Source organism: Camelina sativa, chromosome 7 (assembly GCF_000633955.1).
Source record: "Camelina sativa cultivar DH55 chromosome 7, Cs, whole genome shotgun sequence".
NCBI classification, from domain to species: domain Eukaryota; kingdom Viridiplantae; phylum Streptophyta; class Magnoliopsida; order Brassicales; family Brassicaceae; genus Camelina; species Camelina sativa.
In genome coordinates this window covers 3,604,555-3,620,616 of record NC_025691.1, presented here as the reverse complement: position 1 = coordinate 3,620,616, position 16,062 = coordinate 3,604,555, and the positions used below count along the sequence as shown (strand labels likewise).

Genomic DNA, 16,062 nt, shown 5'->3' with positions numbered 1-16,062 from the left:
TTTAAGCTTAAGAAGCTTTTCCGACCAGTTACTATCCCTGCACAACTTACCCACAAACAGCCAATCCCTGTTCCTCGTGATGCTGACAGGAAAAGATCTGATAGAGACCGTTACGCACCTAGTAGCAGTAGAGCCCACCCGACCCGTACACATGAAAGAAGACGTGATTCCCCTCCTCCACGCAGAGAAGAACAACTGCCGCGTGACTTATATCTCAGTGAAAGGGAGTATCGAACATACGGCTTGAGAAGAAGAGACACAACCCAGCAGTATCCAATCCCGCCTCCTGATTCATCTTACGATATTGTCAGCCGAGACCGTGTTCGTTTGGATTCATACCGTTCATCTGTGGACCATGAACGGCTTTTGAGACAAGCAGAGATTGAGAGGCATGACCGTAGTAGGGAAGTTCGTCTTGTTCACTTGCCTGAAAGAGACTACCACATGTATGATCATCAAAGTTCTAGACGGGAACTCCTGAGTCGAAACTCGCTTGACCCTCCAACTTCAGCGGTTGCTTTGGACTCCTACAGGAGAGACCCGTATCACAGTTATGAGTATGAAAGGGCGCCAAGGACGTTCATGGCTTCTCCGAGAAGAGAAGATGATGACTTGTATTCCCGGTATGTTACAGCGGATTCATTGGCTGAATACTACCGATCGTCATCACAAAGATACCCAAGCATAACTGAATCTGAGCTTCCACCTTCATTAGTATCATCCCGGTATGCTTATTCAAGGTCTTTGCCTTACTCACACCGCTGAGTTCAGATAAGTGTAATTCCCCATTCTCCACTATCCCTTTGAATTTATNAGGTTTTAGGTTCAAACAAGAAACATAGGAATGAGGTAGTAGCTGCTGCTGCTGATCCAACAGAACATAGAACGGTAGAGAAGAAAAAGCAGCTTGTTGACGACCCTGAGAAAGGAGAAATGGACAAGCAAGGAAAAGCAAAGATTGGTGGTTTGATCTTCATGTGCAATACAAAAACTAGACCTGATTGTTTTCGGTTCAGTGTAATGGGCGTACAAGAGAAAAGGAAGGATTATGTCATGGGCATTAAACCGGGGCTTAAGCTTTTTCTTTATGACTATGATCTCAAACTCCTCTATGGAATTTTCCAAGCATCCTCTGCCGGTGGGATGAAACTTGAACGCAATGCTTTTGGTGGATCCTTTCCTGCTCAGGTAACATTGTGTTTCACCCTTGTTTCTAAGCTCTTTTCTAACTTCTCATTTATACATCTAGTCTTGAAGATGATATGAGTTTTTGTTCATTTTTTCGTTCTGCTCAGGTGCGCTTTAAGATCTTTAGTGATTGCTTACCATTGCCTGAGAGCCAATTCAGAACAGCTATCAAGGAGAATTACAACAATAAAAACAAGTTCAAAACAGAATTGACTAATAAGCAGGTAATTTCACATTTGTTTTCATACCATCCTTTTTCTCTATATCAAACTCTTTAACACGTTCTCATCACTCTGATCTTCTCTTCTGATCTGGTGTTCATAAAGGTATTTAAGCTTAAGAAGCTTTTCCGACCAGTTACTATCCCTGCACAACTTACCCACAAACAGCCAATCCCTGTTCCTCGTGATGCTGACAGGAAAAGATCTGATAGAGACCGTTACGCACCTAGTAGCAGTAGAGCCCACCCGACCCGTACACATGAAAGAAGACGTGATTCCCCTCCTCCACGCAGAGAAGAACAACTGCCGCGTGACTTATATCTCAGTGAAAGGGAGTATCGAACATACGGCTTGAGAAGAAGAGACACAACCCAGCAGTATCCAATCCCGCCTCCTGATTCATCTTACGATATTGTCAGCCGAGACCGTGTTCGTTTGGATTCATACCGTTCATCTGTGGACCATGAACGGCTTTTGAGACAAGCAGAGATTGAGAGGCATGACCGTAGTAGGGAAGTTCGTCTTGTTCACTTGCCTGAAAGAGACTACCACATGTATGATCATCAAAGTTCTAGACGGGAACTCCTGAGTCGAAACTCGCTTGACCCTCCAACTTCAGCGGTTGCTTTGGACTCCTACAGGAGAGACCCGTATCACAGTTATGAGTATGAAAGGGCGCCAAGGACGTTCATGGCTTCTCCGAGAAGAGAAGATGATGACTTGTATTCCCGGTATGTTACAGCGGATTCATTGGCTGAATACTACCGATCGTCATCACAAAGATACCCAAGCATAACTGAATCTGAGCTTCCACCTTCATTAGTATCATCCCGGTATGCTTATTCAAGGTCTTTGCCTTACTCACACCGCTGAGTTCAGATAAGTGTAATTCCCCATTCTCCACTATCCCTTTGAATTTATCAACTGTTTAATGCATGTTGGATATGTATCCTTAATAGTTTCTACGACAGGGTTCGATTTTAATTCGGTTTATTACTTCTTGCTCGTTGTACCCAATTGGTTTCAGCAAATAATATCTATTTTCTCTAATATATAGTGCTCTACTAAGGGAGTAGAAGTCAAAGATTATATGAATGACTGCATAGTACTATAGAACCAAGAGTAACATGATTTGGCTATAGAACCAAAAGACTGCCAGAAGTTTTAGACCTTAGGAACATGATTTGGCTTTGACATTCCTAAACAGTCTTACTTTTGCTCTGTAATGCTTTGATTTATGTTGTCTTATGATTATGATTTTACTATAACATGAGTAGGTTTCAATTTATAAATTTGCCTCTTACCATGAGCCTTATGAAGACTACCAGAGAAAACAAGTTTCGAGCGATTAACTCATAATATCATTCCAGCACAAGTTCTCTCTTATGTGTCTATTTATATCCCAAATCCAGACTGTTCTATCTCCTGAAATGATCTGACTCTCTTTTGGAAAATACAAAAACTTGAAACACATTCAACGGAGGAGGTTAAGACCATTGGATCCTTCACAACTCATCCTTCGAAGCAACAGTATCATCACCTCCCATGAGTTCTTCAAGTGAGAATTCATCTTCCTCAATCAGCTCTCCATCTTTACCATCCCATGCCTTTGTCGTCACGATCTCTGGTGTTCCATTCATAGGCAAATTTCCTTTTCCACCGGCCCCAGCATCCTTCACAAATTCCCTGATGTAACAGCACATGCGAAACTTACATTGTTTACAAGAGCGAAACCACCTGACTTAATCTAAACCATTAAGATCTCTAGTTAAACCAAACTTACAAGAGGTGTGGAAGCTCAAAGGCGCTTTTAANTAACTTCTCATTTATACATCTAGTCTTGAAGATGATATGAGTTTTTGTTCATTTTTTCGTTCTGCTCAGGTGCGCTTTAAGATCTTTAGTGATTGCTTACCATTGCCTGAGAGCCAATTCAGAACAGCTATCAAGGAGAATTACAACAATAAAAACAAGTTCAAAACAGAATTGACTAATAAGCAGGTAATTTCACATTTGTTTTCATACCATCCTTTTTCTCTATATCAAACTCTTTAACACGTTCTCATCACTCTGATCTTCTCTTCTGATCTGGTGTTCATAAAGGTATTTAAGCTTAAGAAGCTTTTCCGACCAGTTACTATCCCTGCACAACTTACCCACAAACAGCCAATCCCTGTTCCTCGTGATGCTGACAGGAAAAGATCTGATAGAGACCGTTACGCACCTAGTAGCAGTAGAGCCCACCCGACCCGTACACATGAAAGAAGACGTGATTCCCCTCCTCCACGCAGAGAAGAACAACTGCCGCGTGACTTATATCTCAGTGAAAGGGAGTATCGAACATACGGCTTGAGAAGAAGAGACACAACCCAGCAGTATCCAATCCCGCCTCCTGATTCATCTTACGATATTGTCAGCCGAGACCGTGTTCGTTTGGATTCATACCGTTCATCTGTGGACCATGAACGGCTTTTGAGACAAGCAGAGATTGAGAGGCATGACCGTAGTAGGGAAGTTCGTCTTGTTCACTTGCCTGAAAGAGACTACCACATGTATGATCATCAAAGTTCTAGACGGGAACTCCTGAGTCGAAACTCGCTTGACCCTCCAACTTCAGCGGTTGCTTTGGACTCCTACAGGAGAGACCCGTATCACAGTTATGAGTATGAAAGGGCGCCAAGGACGTTCATGGCTTCTCCGAGAAGAGAAGATGATGACTTGTATTCCCGGTATGTTACAGCGGATTCATTGGCTGAATACTACCGATCGTCATCACAAAGATACCCAAGCATAACTGAATCTGAGCTTCCACCTTCATTAGTATCATCCCGGTATGCTTATTCAAGGTCTTTGCCTTACTCACACCGCTGAGTTCAGATAAGTGTAATTCCCCATTCTCCACTATCCCTTTGAATTTATCAACTGTTTAATGCATGTTGGATATGTATCCTTAATAGTTTCTACGACAGGGTTCGATTTTAATTCGGTTTATTACTTCTTGCTCGTTGTACCCAATTGGTTTCAGCAAATAATATCTATTTTCTCTAATATATAGTGCTCTACTAAGGGAGTAGAAGTCAAAGATTATATGAATGACTGCATAGTACTATAGAACCAAGAGTAACATGATTTGGCTATAGAACCAAAAGACTGCCAGAAGTTTTAGACCTTAGGAACATGATTTGGCTTTGACATTCCTAAACAGTCTTACTTTTGCTCTGTAATGCTTTGATTTATGTTGTCTTATGATTATGATTTTACTATAACATGAGTAGGTTTCAATTTATAAATTTGCCTCTTACCATGAGCCTTATGAAGACTACCAGAGAAAACAAGTTTCGAGCGATTAACTCATAATATCATTCCAGCACAAGTTCTCTCTTATGTGTCTATTTATATCCCAAATCCAGACTGTTCTATCTCCTGAAATGATCTGACTCTCTTTTGGAAAATACAAAAACTTGAAACACATTCAACGGAGGAGGTTAAGACCATTGGATCCTTCACAACTCATCCTTCGAAGCAACAGTATCATCACCTCCCATGAGTTCTTCAAGTGAGAATTCATCTTCCTCAATCAGCTCTCCATCTTTACCATCCCATGCCTTTGTCGTCACGATCTCTGGTGTTCCATTCATAGGCAAATTTCCTTTTCCACCGGCCCCAGCATCCTTCACAAATTCTCTGATGTAACAGCACATGCGAAACTTACATTGTTTACAAGAGCGAAACCACCTGACTTAATCTAAACCATTAAGATCTCTAGTTAAACCAAACTTACAAGAGGTGTGGAAGCTCAAAGGCGCTTTTAAGAGGAGCGTATACTCCTTTCTTCATGTTCATGGCTACCATGGCTGGATAACCATATCCTCCCACATTAACTCGCTTCTCCAAATCCGGCTGAGTTACAGCCGCCACCCATATAAAACTGCAGATATGTCAAATTTTACATGAGAATCTCATTCTGACTATTAAGAAATGATAATATGAGATGTGCATGAAAAATAACGAGCCTTATCCAGATGTTCCCAAAGCAAGTCCTAAAACTTCTAAACGAACAAAGATTTGGATATCCTAACACTTATGTAAGATTGCGAGATCATTCTTAAATGAGAGTTTCAGATTAGGTAATATATTTCTAAAAGTTTCAACACTTTGTTCATTTTAGGTTCCTAAGAACACTAAAAACTTTTCTTCACCCCCTTAGTGGGAAGGCTATAAAATCATTGGCACTAACCAAGAACAGGACAATGATGCTGCACAGAGAATAGAATTATTCTTAGTATACCTGTAAGGGTGCTTCTTAAACTTCTCTGCAACTGCTAATAAAATCTCGAGGTACTTGTTCCTTCCTTCAGCTTTGGAGTCAAGAATGTCNGCCTCCTGATTCATCTTACGATATTGTCAGCCGAGACCGTGTTCGTTTGGATTCATACCGTTCATCTGTGGACCATGAACGGCTTTTGAGACAAGCAGAGATTGAGAGGCATGACCGTAGTAGGGAAGTTCGTCTTGTTCACTTGCCTGAAAGAGACTACCACATGTATGATCATCAAAGTTCTAGACGGGAACTCCTGAGTCGAAACTCGCTTGACCCTCCAACTTCAGCGGTTGCTTTGGACTCCTACAGGAGAGACCCGTATCACAGTTATGAGTATGAAAGGCCGCCAAGGACGTTCATGGCTTCTCCGAGAAGAGAAGATGATGACTTGTATTCCCGGTATGTTACAGCGGATTCATTGGCTGAATACTACCGATCGTCATCACAAAGATACCCAAGCATAACTGAATCTGAGCTTCCACCTTCATTAGTATCATCCCGGTATGCTTATTCAAGGTCTTTGCCTTACTCACACCGCTGAGTTCAGATAAGTGTAATTCCCCATTCTCCACTATCCCTTTGAATTTATCAACTGTTTAATGCATGTTGGATATGTATCCTTAATAGTTTCTACGACAGGGTTCGATTTTAATTCGGTTTATTACTTCTTGCTCGTTGTACCCAATTGGTTTCAGCAAATAATATCTATTTTCTCTAATATATAGTGCTCTACTAAGGGAGTAGAAGTCAAAGATTATATGAATGACTGCATAGTACTATAGAACCAAGAGTAACATGATTTGGCTATAGAACCAAAAGACTGCCAGAAGTTTTAGACCTTAGGAACATGATTTGGCTTTGACATTCCTAAACAGTCTTACTTTTGCTCTGTAATGCTTTGATTTATGTTGTCTTATGATTATGATTTTACTATAACATGAGTAGGTTTCAATTTATAAATTTGCCTCTTACCATGAGCCTTATGAAGACTACCAGAGAAAACAAGTTTCGAGCGATTAACTCATAATATCATTCCAGCACAAGTTCTCTCTTATGTGTCTATTTATATCCCAAATCCAGACTGTTCTATCTCCTGAAATGATCTGACTCTCTTTTGGAAAATACAAAAACTTGAAACACATTCAACGGAGGAGGTTAAGACCATTGGATCCTTCACAACTCATCCTTCGAAGCAACAGTATCATCACCTCCCATGAGTTCTTCAAGTGAGAATTCATCTTCCTCAATCAGCTCTCCATCTTTACCATCCCATGCCTTTGTCGTCACGATCTCTGGTGTTCCATTCATAGGCAAATTTCCTTTTCCACCGGCCCCAGCATCCTTCACAAATTCTCTGATGTAACAGCACATGCGAAACTTACATTGTTTACAAGAGCGAAACCACCTGACTTAATCTAAACCATTAAGATCTCTAGTTAAACCAAACTTACAAGAGGTGTGGAAGCTCAAAGGCGCTTTTAAGAGGAGCGTATACTCCTTTCTTCATGTTCATGGCTACCATGGCTGGATAACCATATCCTCCCACATTAACTCGCTTCTCCAAATCCGGCTGAGTTACAGCCGCCACCCATATAAAACTGCAGATATGTCAAATTTTACATGAGAATCTCATTCTGACTATTAAGAAATGATAATATGAGATGTGCATGAAAAATAACGAGCCTTATCCAGATGTTCCCAAAGCAAGTCCTAAAACTTCTAAACGAACAAAGATTTGGATATCCTAACACTTATGTAAGATTGCGAGATCATTCTTAAATGAGAGTTTCAGATTAGGTAATATATTTCTAAAAGTTTCAACACTTTGTTCATTTTAGGTTCCTAAGAACACTAAAAACTTTTCTTCACCCCCTTAGTGGGAAGGCTATAAAATCATTGGCACTAACCAAGAACAGGACAATGATGCTGCACAGAGAATAGAATTATTCTTAGTATACCTGTAAGGGTGCTTCTTAAACTTCTCTGCAACTGCTAATAAAATCTCGAGGTACTTGTTCCTTCCTTCAGCTTTGGAGTCAAGAATGTCAGGTAAGAAAGAGATGAAGCAAATAGCAGCAGAACCACAATTCTTTTCCATGACATCCTATACAATCATTGTGGAACAAGTGTCAATGTCTTGGGTTCGACCTTATTTAAGATACAGTATATTGTTAGAGACAAAGCAAAAGATGTGAACCTACCGACCCAGTTAGCTCAGTTACTTCAACAGGGCCAGCACTAGATTCTACAAGCTCAGAAGCAAAAGATTCTATCGCCGACGCAGTTCTAGCACCATCGTAAGAAGTTGGGCTGCTTTTGTCTAGACCAAATACCAAAATTGTAGGGAATCCTTGCACTTTGAATCTGCTCATTATCGACTGCAATACATAACAATTTTGGTCAGAACCCGGTAAAATGAAAACAAGAGTTTATACAAAGAAAAGACATTGTCGCAGCTGGCCAGGATTCATGCTTCAAAGGCAAATGGATAAAGACTAGGCATAGGAAGCCGACTTTCATGGTAAATTTTCTAAGAAACAGGTAGAATGCTGAGGCATGAAAGAGTCCATAGAAATGATCTCTGATAGACAGTTATATTAAATGTAAACATATATTGTGATTACCTGCTCAACATCGCAATTGACATGGCCTAAATTCACCTTCCCCTTCAAATTTTTTGCAGCCTTTTTCCACTCCGGGGCAAGCTTTTTGCAGTGTCCACACCTTTTAGAAGGAAGAAAAAATATGGTTTACAACTTGAGATGTACGGAGGAAGTTTGAAGGCATGAACAGTTCACTGGGCCAATAAGCACAACTTACCAAGGTGCAAAAAACTCAACGATCCAGAGTTCATTGCTTTTGATGACCAACTCATCAAAATTGCTAGAGTTCAGTTCCACAGATGCACTAGGTTCAGATTTCTTTTCATTAGATCCTCCTCCAGTTGGTTTACTTTTGCCTTCCAAACGGTCACTCAAAAGACCCTTGATCTGGGGAGCAAACAATAAGAGCAATAAGCTTATCTGAAAACAGCTACACGAGGCAAATGAATATGAAATAATGGCCACTTGAGGTTCTTCAATTACTATATTACGAATGTAGCTACAAAGTCATTGAAAAAGTGGTAGTATTATGATGCTGACACCATATAATATGTCATCAACTGCAGCCCTTTGTATTTTGAAAGTGTTACTTGTAAAAGAAAACATGTCAAAAATATTTAGACAGAATCAGGCCATTACTATATTTTGTTTGATGGAAAATTAGTGTGATTCCTCTACGAATCTACAGCACTTAACAAATGAGCATAAAAAACCTTTTCTACATAACTATGGCATATTTATCAAAATATGTTATCTGCTTGTGTGGCCAAAAATTAAAATAAAGTAAAGGTAATTTGCTGTGGCAATAACATCTTGATTGGGCCTTTAAAAGCACTCATTGTTGACGATTATATAGTTATGTAATGAAGAACCAAGCAGGAGCATGTGACAAACCTGCTTGTAAGCAAAATTAGCAATGGATTTGGCATCCCTGGCTCCTTGGTAATCGATCGGAGGCTTTCCGGGAACAAAGACTTTAATAGTAGGGAAGCTTTGGATACCATAATCCTGGACCAGAGAGTCTATTGTCAGTATCACAACATTGGGTAAGCTAAAGCGTAAGCTTCGTACATTTACAGAGACTACTAAACAGGTTTGATTTTCTTGTACGATTCACAAGCAACCGTAATAGCTGTGTGAGATGACTCAATAACACAAACCTGAGCAGCAGACTGGTGAGCGTCTGCGTCAATTGCAGCAACAGTCGCAACTCCTTTAAGAATATTAGCCACTTTCTCCCATGTAGGTGTTAGAGCTTTGCAGTGGCCACACCATGGCGCAAAGAACTCTACCAAAACAACTCCATTTGAATTAAGAACCTGCAGCAATGAACACAAGTTAACAACACTAACACAGTCTCACATCTACTCTCATTTCGGTTTTTACCCAAACAGTTACAACAATCAACAAATTGGAACAACGAATCAGCAACTAAACCGGATCTACACACTGCTCGTACTCTCTCCCTATCTCTCTCTCGTCTTAAAACTAGATCAGTCTTCAACGATGGTTTGAAACAACTGTGTGAAGTGCTGATAGACCAAAATCGATTCATCGTCATACCTTGGACTTGAAGTTAGAAGCAGTGAGCTGAACCACAGGAGAAGAAGATCCGTAAAGAGCACTACCGAGATCGAAGAATCCAAAACAAAGAGTAAGAAGCATGAGCAACGTTAATGGTGATTTGTACATTTTTTTTTATTTTTTTTTTTGTCGTCTTCGTCTTTCTCTCTTCTCTCACTTTCTCTATAAAATTGTATCCCTTTTTCTCTCTTTCTCTCGATCCTGCGAAGCAGCAGATTTAAGAACAATCGCTCCGTGGAATCACGTAGGCTGACCAATCGTATCGTGACACATCAGCATAAGAACAATCTCTGTTAGCATTTGTGTTGGGTTTATTTCATCTAAAGCAAAACAAATGAAAGATATGCTAACTGTATATATATTGCAAATCCATGAAATAGTTGGTGGTCCAACTTTTTCTTGTTGTTGCATCTAAAGATTGGAATATACAGTCTGATAAAGAAAAAGATAAATCATGAAACTGATTACGATCGAGCAACTGAAAAATGGCTAAATGATGTCAAAGTTTTATTAACCAAATCGAAACCCTGTTCTTTTCCTATTTTGTTTCAGCCATGGCTGTCTCCGAAACCAAAAGAAAAAGAAAGAAAAAAGAAACCAAAAAGGATAGAACATTTCCAAGCCCTCCTTCCAAAAAATTAACAAAAAGGGCAGAGAGATCAATTTTTTGAGATCGTTAGATACCCCCTGAGAGGGAAAGACTCAGCCAGATTGTGATGATGATATTTGGTTCTGAGATCATGTAGATTTATCAGATGGATCCTGCACTTTTGAGCTGTCCGGTTGTGCAACATTCTCTTCCTGTTTCTCAGTCTCTGAACTTGGATTCTCTACATCAGGCTTACCATTGGGCAGGGTGCTTGTTGGCAATGAGTTATGCACTTCTGTTTTCTCCGGTTCTGTAGGAATATCATCATCTTGTTTCTCAGTCTCTGAGCTTTGAGACTCTGGAGTGGGTTTACCATTGGGGAGGGTGGTCGAATCAGAAGGGATTGGTGGCGATGAGATCCTAAGATGAGCTGAAACAGGTGGAGCATAGGCATAAGGAGTAGGCAGAGGAGACATGGCCATGCCCGTATTGTTATAAGGGTTTAGTGGCATTGGGTGATCAAATTTGCAGCTTGCTCCAAACTTGCAGAATCCGTAGGCCTTGAAGTTACCACATGCTGGTTCTCCCTGAACAAAGTAAAAGCAGATAAATTAGTGTCACCAAAGCTCCATTGACATTAAAACAAACAGAACGAAGTTGGCATAAAAACAAAGAAGGACAAGAGACTTACTGGTCTTACTGGAAGAACAATAGGGTTCAAGAGATTTGGTGGTGATTGTAACAACCTTTCTTTCGGATGACTGTATTTGCAATCATCTCCATATTTACATGTTCCAGTGTTCATAAAAAACCTACATTCAGCTCTTTCAGATATGTGTTGATGTGATGTCACAGCCACAGGCACCGATACACTAGAACTAGAGTCGGGTTGAGTTTTCACATTGTAAATAGGGTTAGATGCAGCCTGCACCACAGTAAAGAGAAAAGAAAATTTTCAGATTAAGACATTCTTTCACAAAATGGATATGTTGTAAATGAAGGTGAAATGTATTAAAAGCACATATCTCTATCTATTTATCGTAACTTCACAGAGAGAGAGGTTTCTACTTGAGCACTGAGCAAAGATATTTAAGACTTACCATGTAAGTAGCCCAGCCTTGAGGAGGTATAAGACCTTGAGAGGGTGCAACCATGAAGGGCATATAGGCCTGAGACTGAGGCACTTGAGGACGAGGCATAGCTCCATATGTTGCAGGAGGCAAAGACATCATTGTCATTCCACTGGCATAAGGAAAACCAACAGACGGAGGAAAGCTAGACATTGCATATGCAGAGTGGCCATTAGGAGCCTGGGGATGAGGATGATGGAATTTGCAGGCAACTCCAAAACGACACAATCCTGTCTGCATGTAATATGGGCATGATTTCTCACCCTGTAGAGAACAGAAACATTTAAAGGTCTCTATCAAGTATGAAACTGGTGGACGAAACTGTAATGCTATCTGCATGGTGTGACCTTACCTGTCGCATAGGAAAACCGAGAACATTGAACAGCACGGGTCCTGCACCATTCCTGTCCTTTGGGTGGTGATATTTACACGTTGGGCCATACTTACAGGCTCCTGTCTTCAGAAAATACTACAAAGAAATTGCATACAGAAAAGGAATGTGTTTGTTAATCCTCTTCAAAGAAACGTGAAACAATGCGGTGCCTCAACTATCAAAACTATTAACACTTTCCATATAAGGAAAGACTCAAGAAAAGATATGTTTTGCAGCATGAATGTGGAATGTAGATTAAGCGTCAATTTCGCACTCATACTACAACTGCTCAAACTTTTCAGACCATCTCCACAAGGACACAAACTGATATGATAATTAATATAATGTAAGCAACACACCTCACAGTCTGGCTGTCCAATCCTCTCGGGCAATTGGTCTTTGTAATAAATAACACCCTACAATATGTTACAAACTGTAAGTAAGCTTGAGTAATAACAGGACAGGTGCAAGAAGAGTCAGCCATATAAACAAAGTTTTCTCACCTGAGGGAGATGAGTAAGAGGATGATTGTATCGACAGGTGTTTCCATAGCCACACTGCCCAGTTCTCAAAAAGAACTGGCAATCACGCTCACCAGGACGATCAGGATATGGACTAGATTGCTCCATATTGTCTTCATCAACTTTCACCCTCCTGAAGGTATCTAAGAAAATCAAAACACCAAGAACATTAAATCACCAGAGAACCCAAACTCAAATCAAAAGAATCCACTATTCAAAACCCAATAAGACAATGTCAAACTTCAAATCACACAAAGAGCAAATCAGAATCTAAAGTACGAATACATAATCAAAGAACAATATCCCACGATATAGATATGAAAAAACGTGATCTTTAACTTTTCGTAAATATTGAAGAAGCATTCAAATTCAATGATCCGACACAAGGAATCCAACAAGATAACTCCAAAAAAAAAAAAACGAAGACAAATTCGTATTCAACCATCCAAAGTTTCGAACTTTTATGGATGATCAAAACTCGCAAAAACAAAGAAAATCACATTGAGAGTTGGATGATCAGACCAACAACAACAAAAACCATATGATCTTCAAACACATTACGAAAAAGAAACCGTTTTTATTTGGATCTTTGATGAAAAGAAAAGAGAAAAAAGTAACTACCTTCAATTTTCTCGGGAGATCGAATCGACCCAGTAGAGTTCTGAACCTGCTGCTGAGTTTCGGACATGGCTCGTTATAAAAAACAAACAGTCACACAGAGAGAGAGAGAGAGAGAGACAAAAAATCAAAAGAACTCTTTTTTATGTTCTCCGAGAGAGAAAAAAAAAAAGAAGAAACCAGAGACGAAATCGTTTGTTAAGAGTTGTTGCGTCTAAGTAATAAGAAGAAGAAGAACGATGATCACAATGATCAAAAACACAAAGAGAAAAGAGGAGAAATAAAGATTGTTCCTTTTTACCGATGAAGAACAAAATGTGAAAAAACGATCTTCTTCTTAAATTTAACTTTTTTTTGTTTTTGTTTTTTTGGTGTCCCCCACAAAGATAGATTTATATAGTTTGAACAAATCCAAGAAGGAAGCAAAAAAAAAAAAAAAAAAAGACAAATCTCTGCCCAAATAATATTCCGATTGGAATGAAAAATTTCCTTATTCTCTAGTTGTTGATTTCCTTTAACTTTCTTTTCCCAGAATCTGAGATTTTCGTGGGAAACTTTTCGGATCTTCCTTTTTGGTGTTTTTTCCCTTTTTTTTTTTCCCCCAATGTAATGAAGAGTTTCAATGTGAATACAAGGAAAATAAATTAAAAAAGGGATTTAAATAAAAAAATATAACAGTGGCTGAGTAATGAGTCTTTGCCCCCTCGTGTACGGATTAATAAATTCTGCCTGTTCAGTTGTAATGACGATATTACCCCTATAATGTTTTCTCATCAAACTCGTTTGCACGTGATCTAATTTTTTCAATGTGGTGGTTCGATCTGAACCGTCCGATCCGAACCTTGTGGGACCCGCTCTATTCTCTTTTTCTTTTTTTTGGAACATTATTTAGTAAAAAAATTAAAATTAATTAGTTTCCCATTTTAAAGAAAGGACACAATTAAAAAAAAGTAATTACATAAATGTTAGTTAATCTTATTAGATTTAATACTAAAATTTTCAATTATAAAAATATTCATTACAATATATGAGTTGTTTGTTCATAAATAATGACACAACATAATTTTCTAAAAAAATTTTCCTTATAACACATAATTTTAACATTAAGTTATGAGTTGTTTGTTCATAAATAATGACACAACATAATTTTCTTAAAAATTCCTTATAACACATATTTTTAACATTAAATTCAATAAATTATAGATAAACTTTAAAATTTTATCTATAAAAGTTTTAATAAAAGATTTAAAATTAATTATTAAAGAAAAGACACAATTAAAATTACATAAATGTTAGTTAATCATAATAGATTTAATCCTAAAAAATTAGATAAATATTCATTACAATATATGATTTATTGTTCATAAATAATGACACAACATAGTTTGCTAAAACAATTTCCTTTTACCATTAAAATTCAATAAATCATAGATAAACTTTAAAAAGTTTAAATTTTGATTATAAATGAAAGTAGTAATATTTGCTAGCATTTCACTATATTTTATCATACAACATTATTTCAACAGTTTGATAATTATTTATAAGGTGTTCACGTCTTTTTCATTAGCTTTGATTCTTCGTATACAAATTTAGAAGACGGATAATTTGGTGTGTCATATCCGTTCAAAACTGCGTAACATATTTATATTTGCTTATTTGAGTTAAATCTATTGATAGATAAAAAGAAATTCAAATCTAACAAAAGTAAATTATTTTTGTTTTGGTAAAGAATAAACATTTAATATGCAATCACACACACCTAACTAATTTGAAAGCAGTTTTATTCGCGTATCTAAATGACGGTGCGTGGCGTGGCGTGGGTGCGTGCGTGGGTCCTTTTTCTTAATTATATCTTTCTCACTAAATACTCTCTTCAGATTTCCAACTGCATATTATGCTCAATCAATGAATATATTACACTATAAATGGTTATCTATTGACTCTCTGAGCACTCTTTGATTTTAAATAATTGTTGTATCATTTAATATTAATAGATTCGGACTTTATGTTAAACAAAATTGTAGATAGTGCTTTAAACTTAATAAAAGTTTTCAAGTCATTTTATACTAGTATATAACTTTTTATGAAGATATGTATGTCAATATCTACTAGCTTATAGATATTTTGGAAGATAAATAATAAAACATGTATTTGATTATTTACATATAATGTGTTATCTATGCTATAGGGGTTTTTTTTAATCTTTTACAACCTATGATAGTTTTATAAGTAAATGATTAAAATTAGTAGCATTTGAACAATACACGGTTTTATGGACGACTCCACAACAAACCGTTTTTACGTACTACAAAAGTCTACGAAAAGTATACTTACATATTATATAATTCATAAATTTGGGGAACATATATTAAAAAGAAAAAGGGTTGATGGGTGTTTTCGTCATTTAGTGTGGAGTAAGAGGTAAAAAGGAAGGCGTGAGCCACACGCTATTTTATTTAATCAGAAGAAGAAAAAAAAAATGTAAAATACTCTGATTCTATAAGATTAAGGGGAGCTTTTGTTTATTTATAAAAATAGTGGACGCATACTAAAATGCTCTGGTACGCTAATCTGCGGTTTAGGACCAGTTTAATTCGGGATGTAGGGCCCACGGCTGCTTTATGAGTCCAAAAATTGTATTTCGATTGACTAAAGAAAATGTACAATAAGTTGCAAATCCAGGGCCAAAACTTATTATGTTTGTGTTTATGTGTTTCTCTAGTTTGGCGATTTAAATGATCTATCCAAGCATATGTTTTTTTCTGTCACTATTCCAATATTCAGTTTTCCTTTTTCATTTTTGTTACCAGTGTATCCACAATTTAATCTGATATAAAAGTTTTTATATTAATCTGAATATCTGATATATGTTAGCAAAAAAAAAAATGTTATATGAATCGTTTAGATCTTTTTA

At 37.8% G+C, this 16,062-nt stretch overlaps 4 protein-coding genes across 6 annotated transcripts in view; 2 read left to right on the top strand and 2 right to left on the bottom strand.

The window, feature by feature from the left end:
- Positions 1–2,504, top strand: part of LOC104700162 — a 5,733-nt gene extending 3,229 nt beyond the window's left edge. Inside the window, exons 3-5 of the mRNA XM_010415627.2 lie at positions 817–1,188; positions 1,296–1,412; positions 1,515–2,504. Of these exons, the coding sequence (XP_010413929.1) occupies positions 817–1,188; positions 1,296–1,412; positions 1,515–2,282 (1,257 nt within the window). The 3' untranslated portion in view covers positions 2,283–2,504. The remainder of the gene's footprint in view (positions 1–816; positions 1,189–1,295; positions 1,413–1,514) is intronic.
- On the bottom strand, positions 2,732–10,093 carry LOC104700165 (protein disulfide-isomerase 2-3-like). 3 transcript variants are annotated; one of them, XM_019227421.1, is made up of 10 exons: positions 9,897–10,093; positions 9,494–9,652; positions 9,228–9,341; positions 8,551–8,720; positions 8,355–8,454; positions 7,932–8,108; positions 7,775–7,834; positions 5,698–5,783; positions 5,191–5,337; positions 2,732–3,095 (listed from the first exon to the last, which is right to left on the bottom strand). In XM_019227421.1, the coding sequence occupies exons 1-10, from the start codon at positions 10,023–10,025 to the stop codon at positions 2,915–2,917; spliced, it is 1,323 nt and encodes a 440-aa protein (XP_019082966.1). In that variant the 5' UTR covers positions 10,026–10,093; the 3' UTR covers positions 2,732–2,914. The 3 variants fall into 3 exon arrangements, with proteins under 3 accessions (XP_019082966.1, XP_019082965.1, XP_010413931.1); XM_019227420.1 differs by lacking the exon at positions 2,732–3,095 and adding an exon at positions 4,730–5,093; XM_010415629.2 differs by lacking the exons at positions 2,732–3,095; positions 5,191–5,337; positions 5,698–5,783 and adding exons at positions 6,721–7,084; positions 7,182–7,328 and having other exon boundaries at positions 7,689–7,834; positions 9,897–10,091.
- LOC104700164 lies at positions 3,253–4,502 on the top strand. The gene is made up of 2 exons (XM_010415628.1): positions 3,253–3,410; positions 3,513–4,502. Exons 1-2 carry the CDS (start codon positions 3,261–3,263, stop codon positions 4,278–4,280), a joined length of 918 nt encoding a protein of 305 aa, XP_010413930.1. The 5' UTR covers positions 3,253–3,260; the 3' UTR covers positions 4,281–4,502.
- LOC104700161 (zinc finger CCCH domain-containing protein 26) lies at positions 10,404–13,791 on the bottom strand. Its single transcript, XM_010415626.2, has 7 exons — positions 13,152–13,791; positions 12,513–12,673; positions 12,369–12,425; positions 11,989–12,105; positions 11,607–11,900; positions 11,198–11,431; positions 10,404–11,093 (listed from the first exon to the last, which is right to left on the bottom strand). Exons 1-7 carry the CDS (start codon positions 13,216–13,218, stop codon positions 10,656–10,658), a joined length of 1,368 nt encoding a protein of 455 aa, XP_010413928.1. The 5' UTR covers positions 13,219–13,791; the 3' UTR covers positions 10,404–10,655.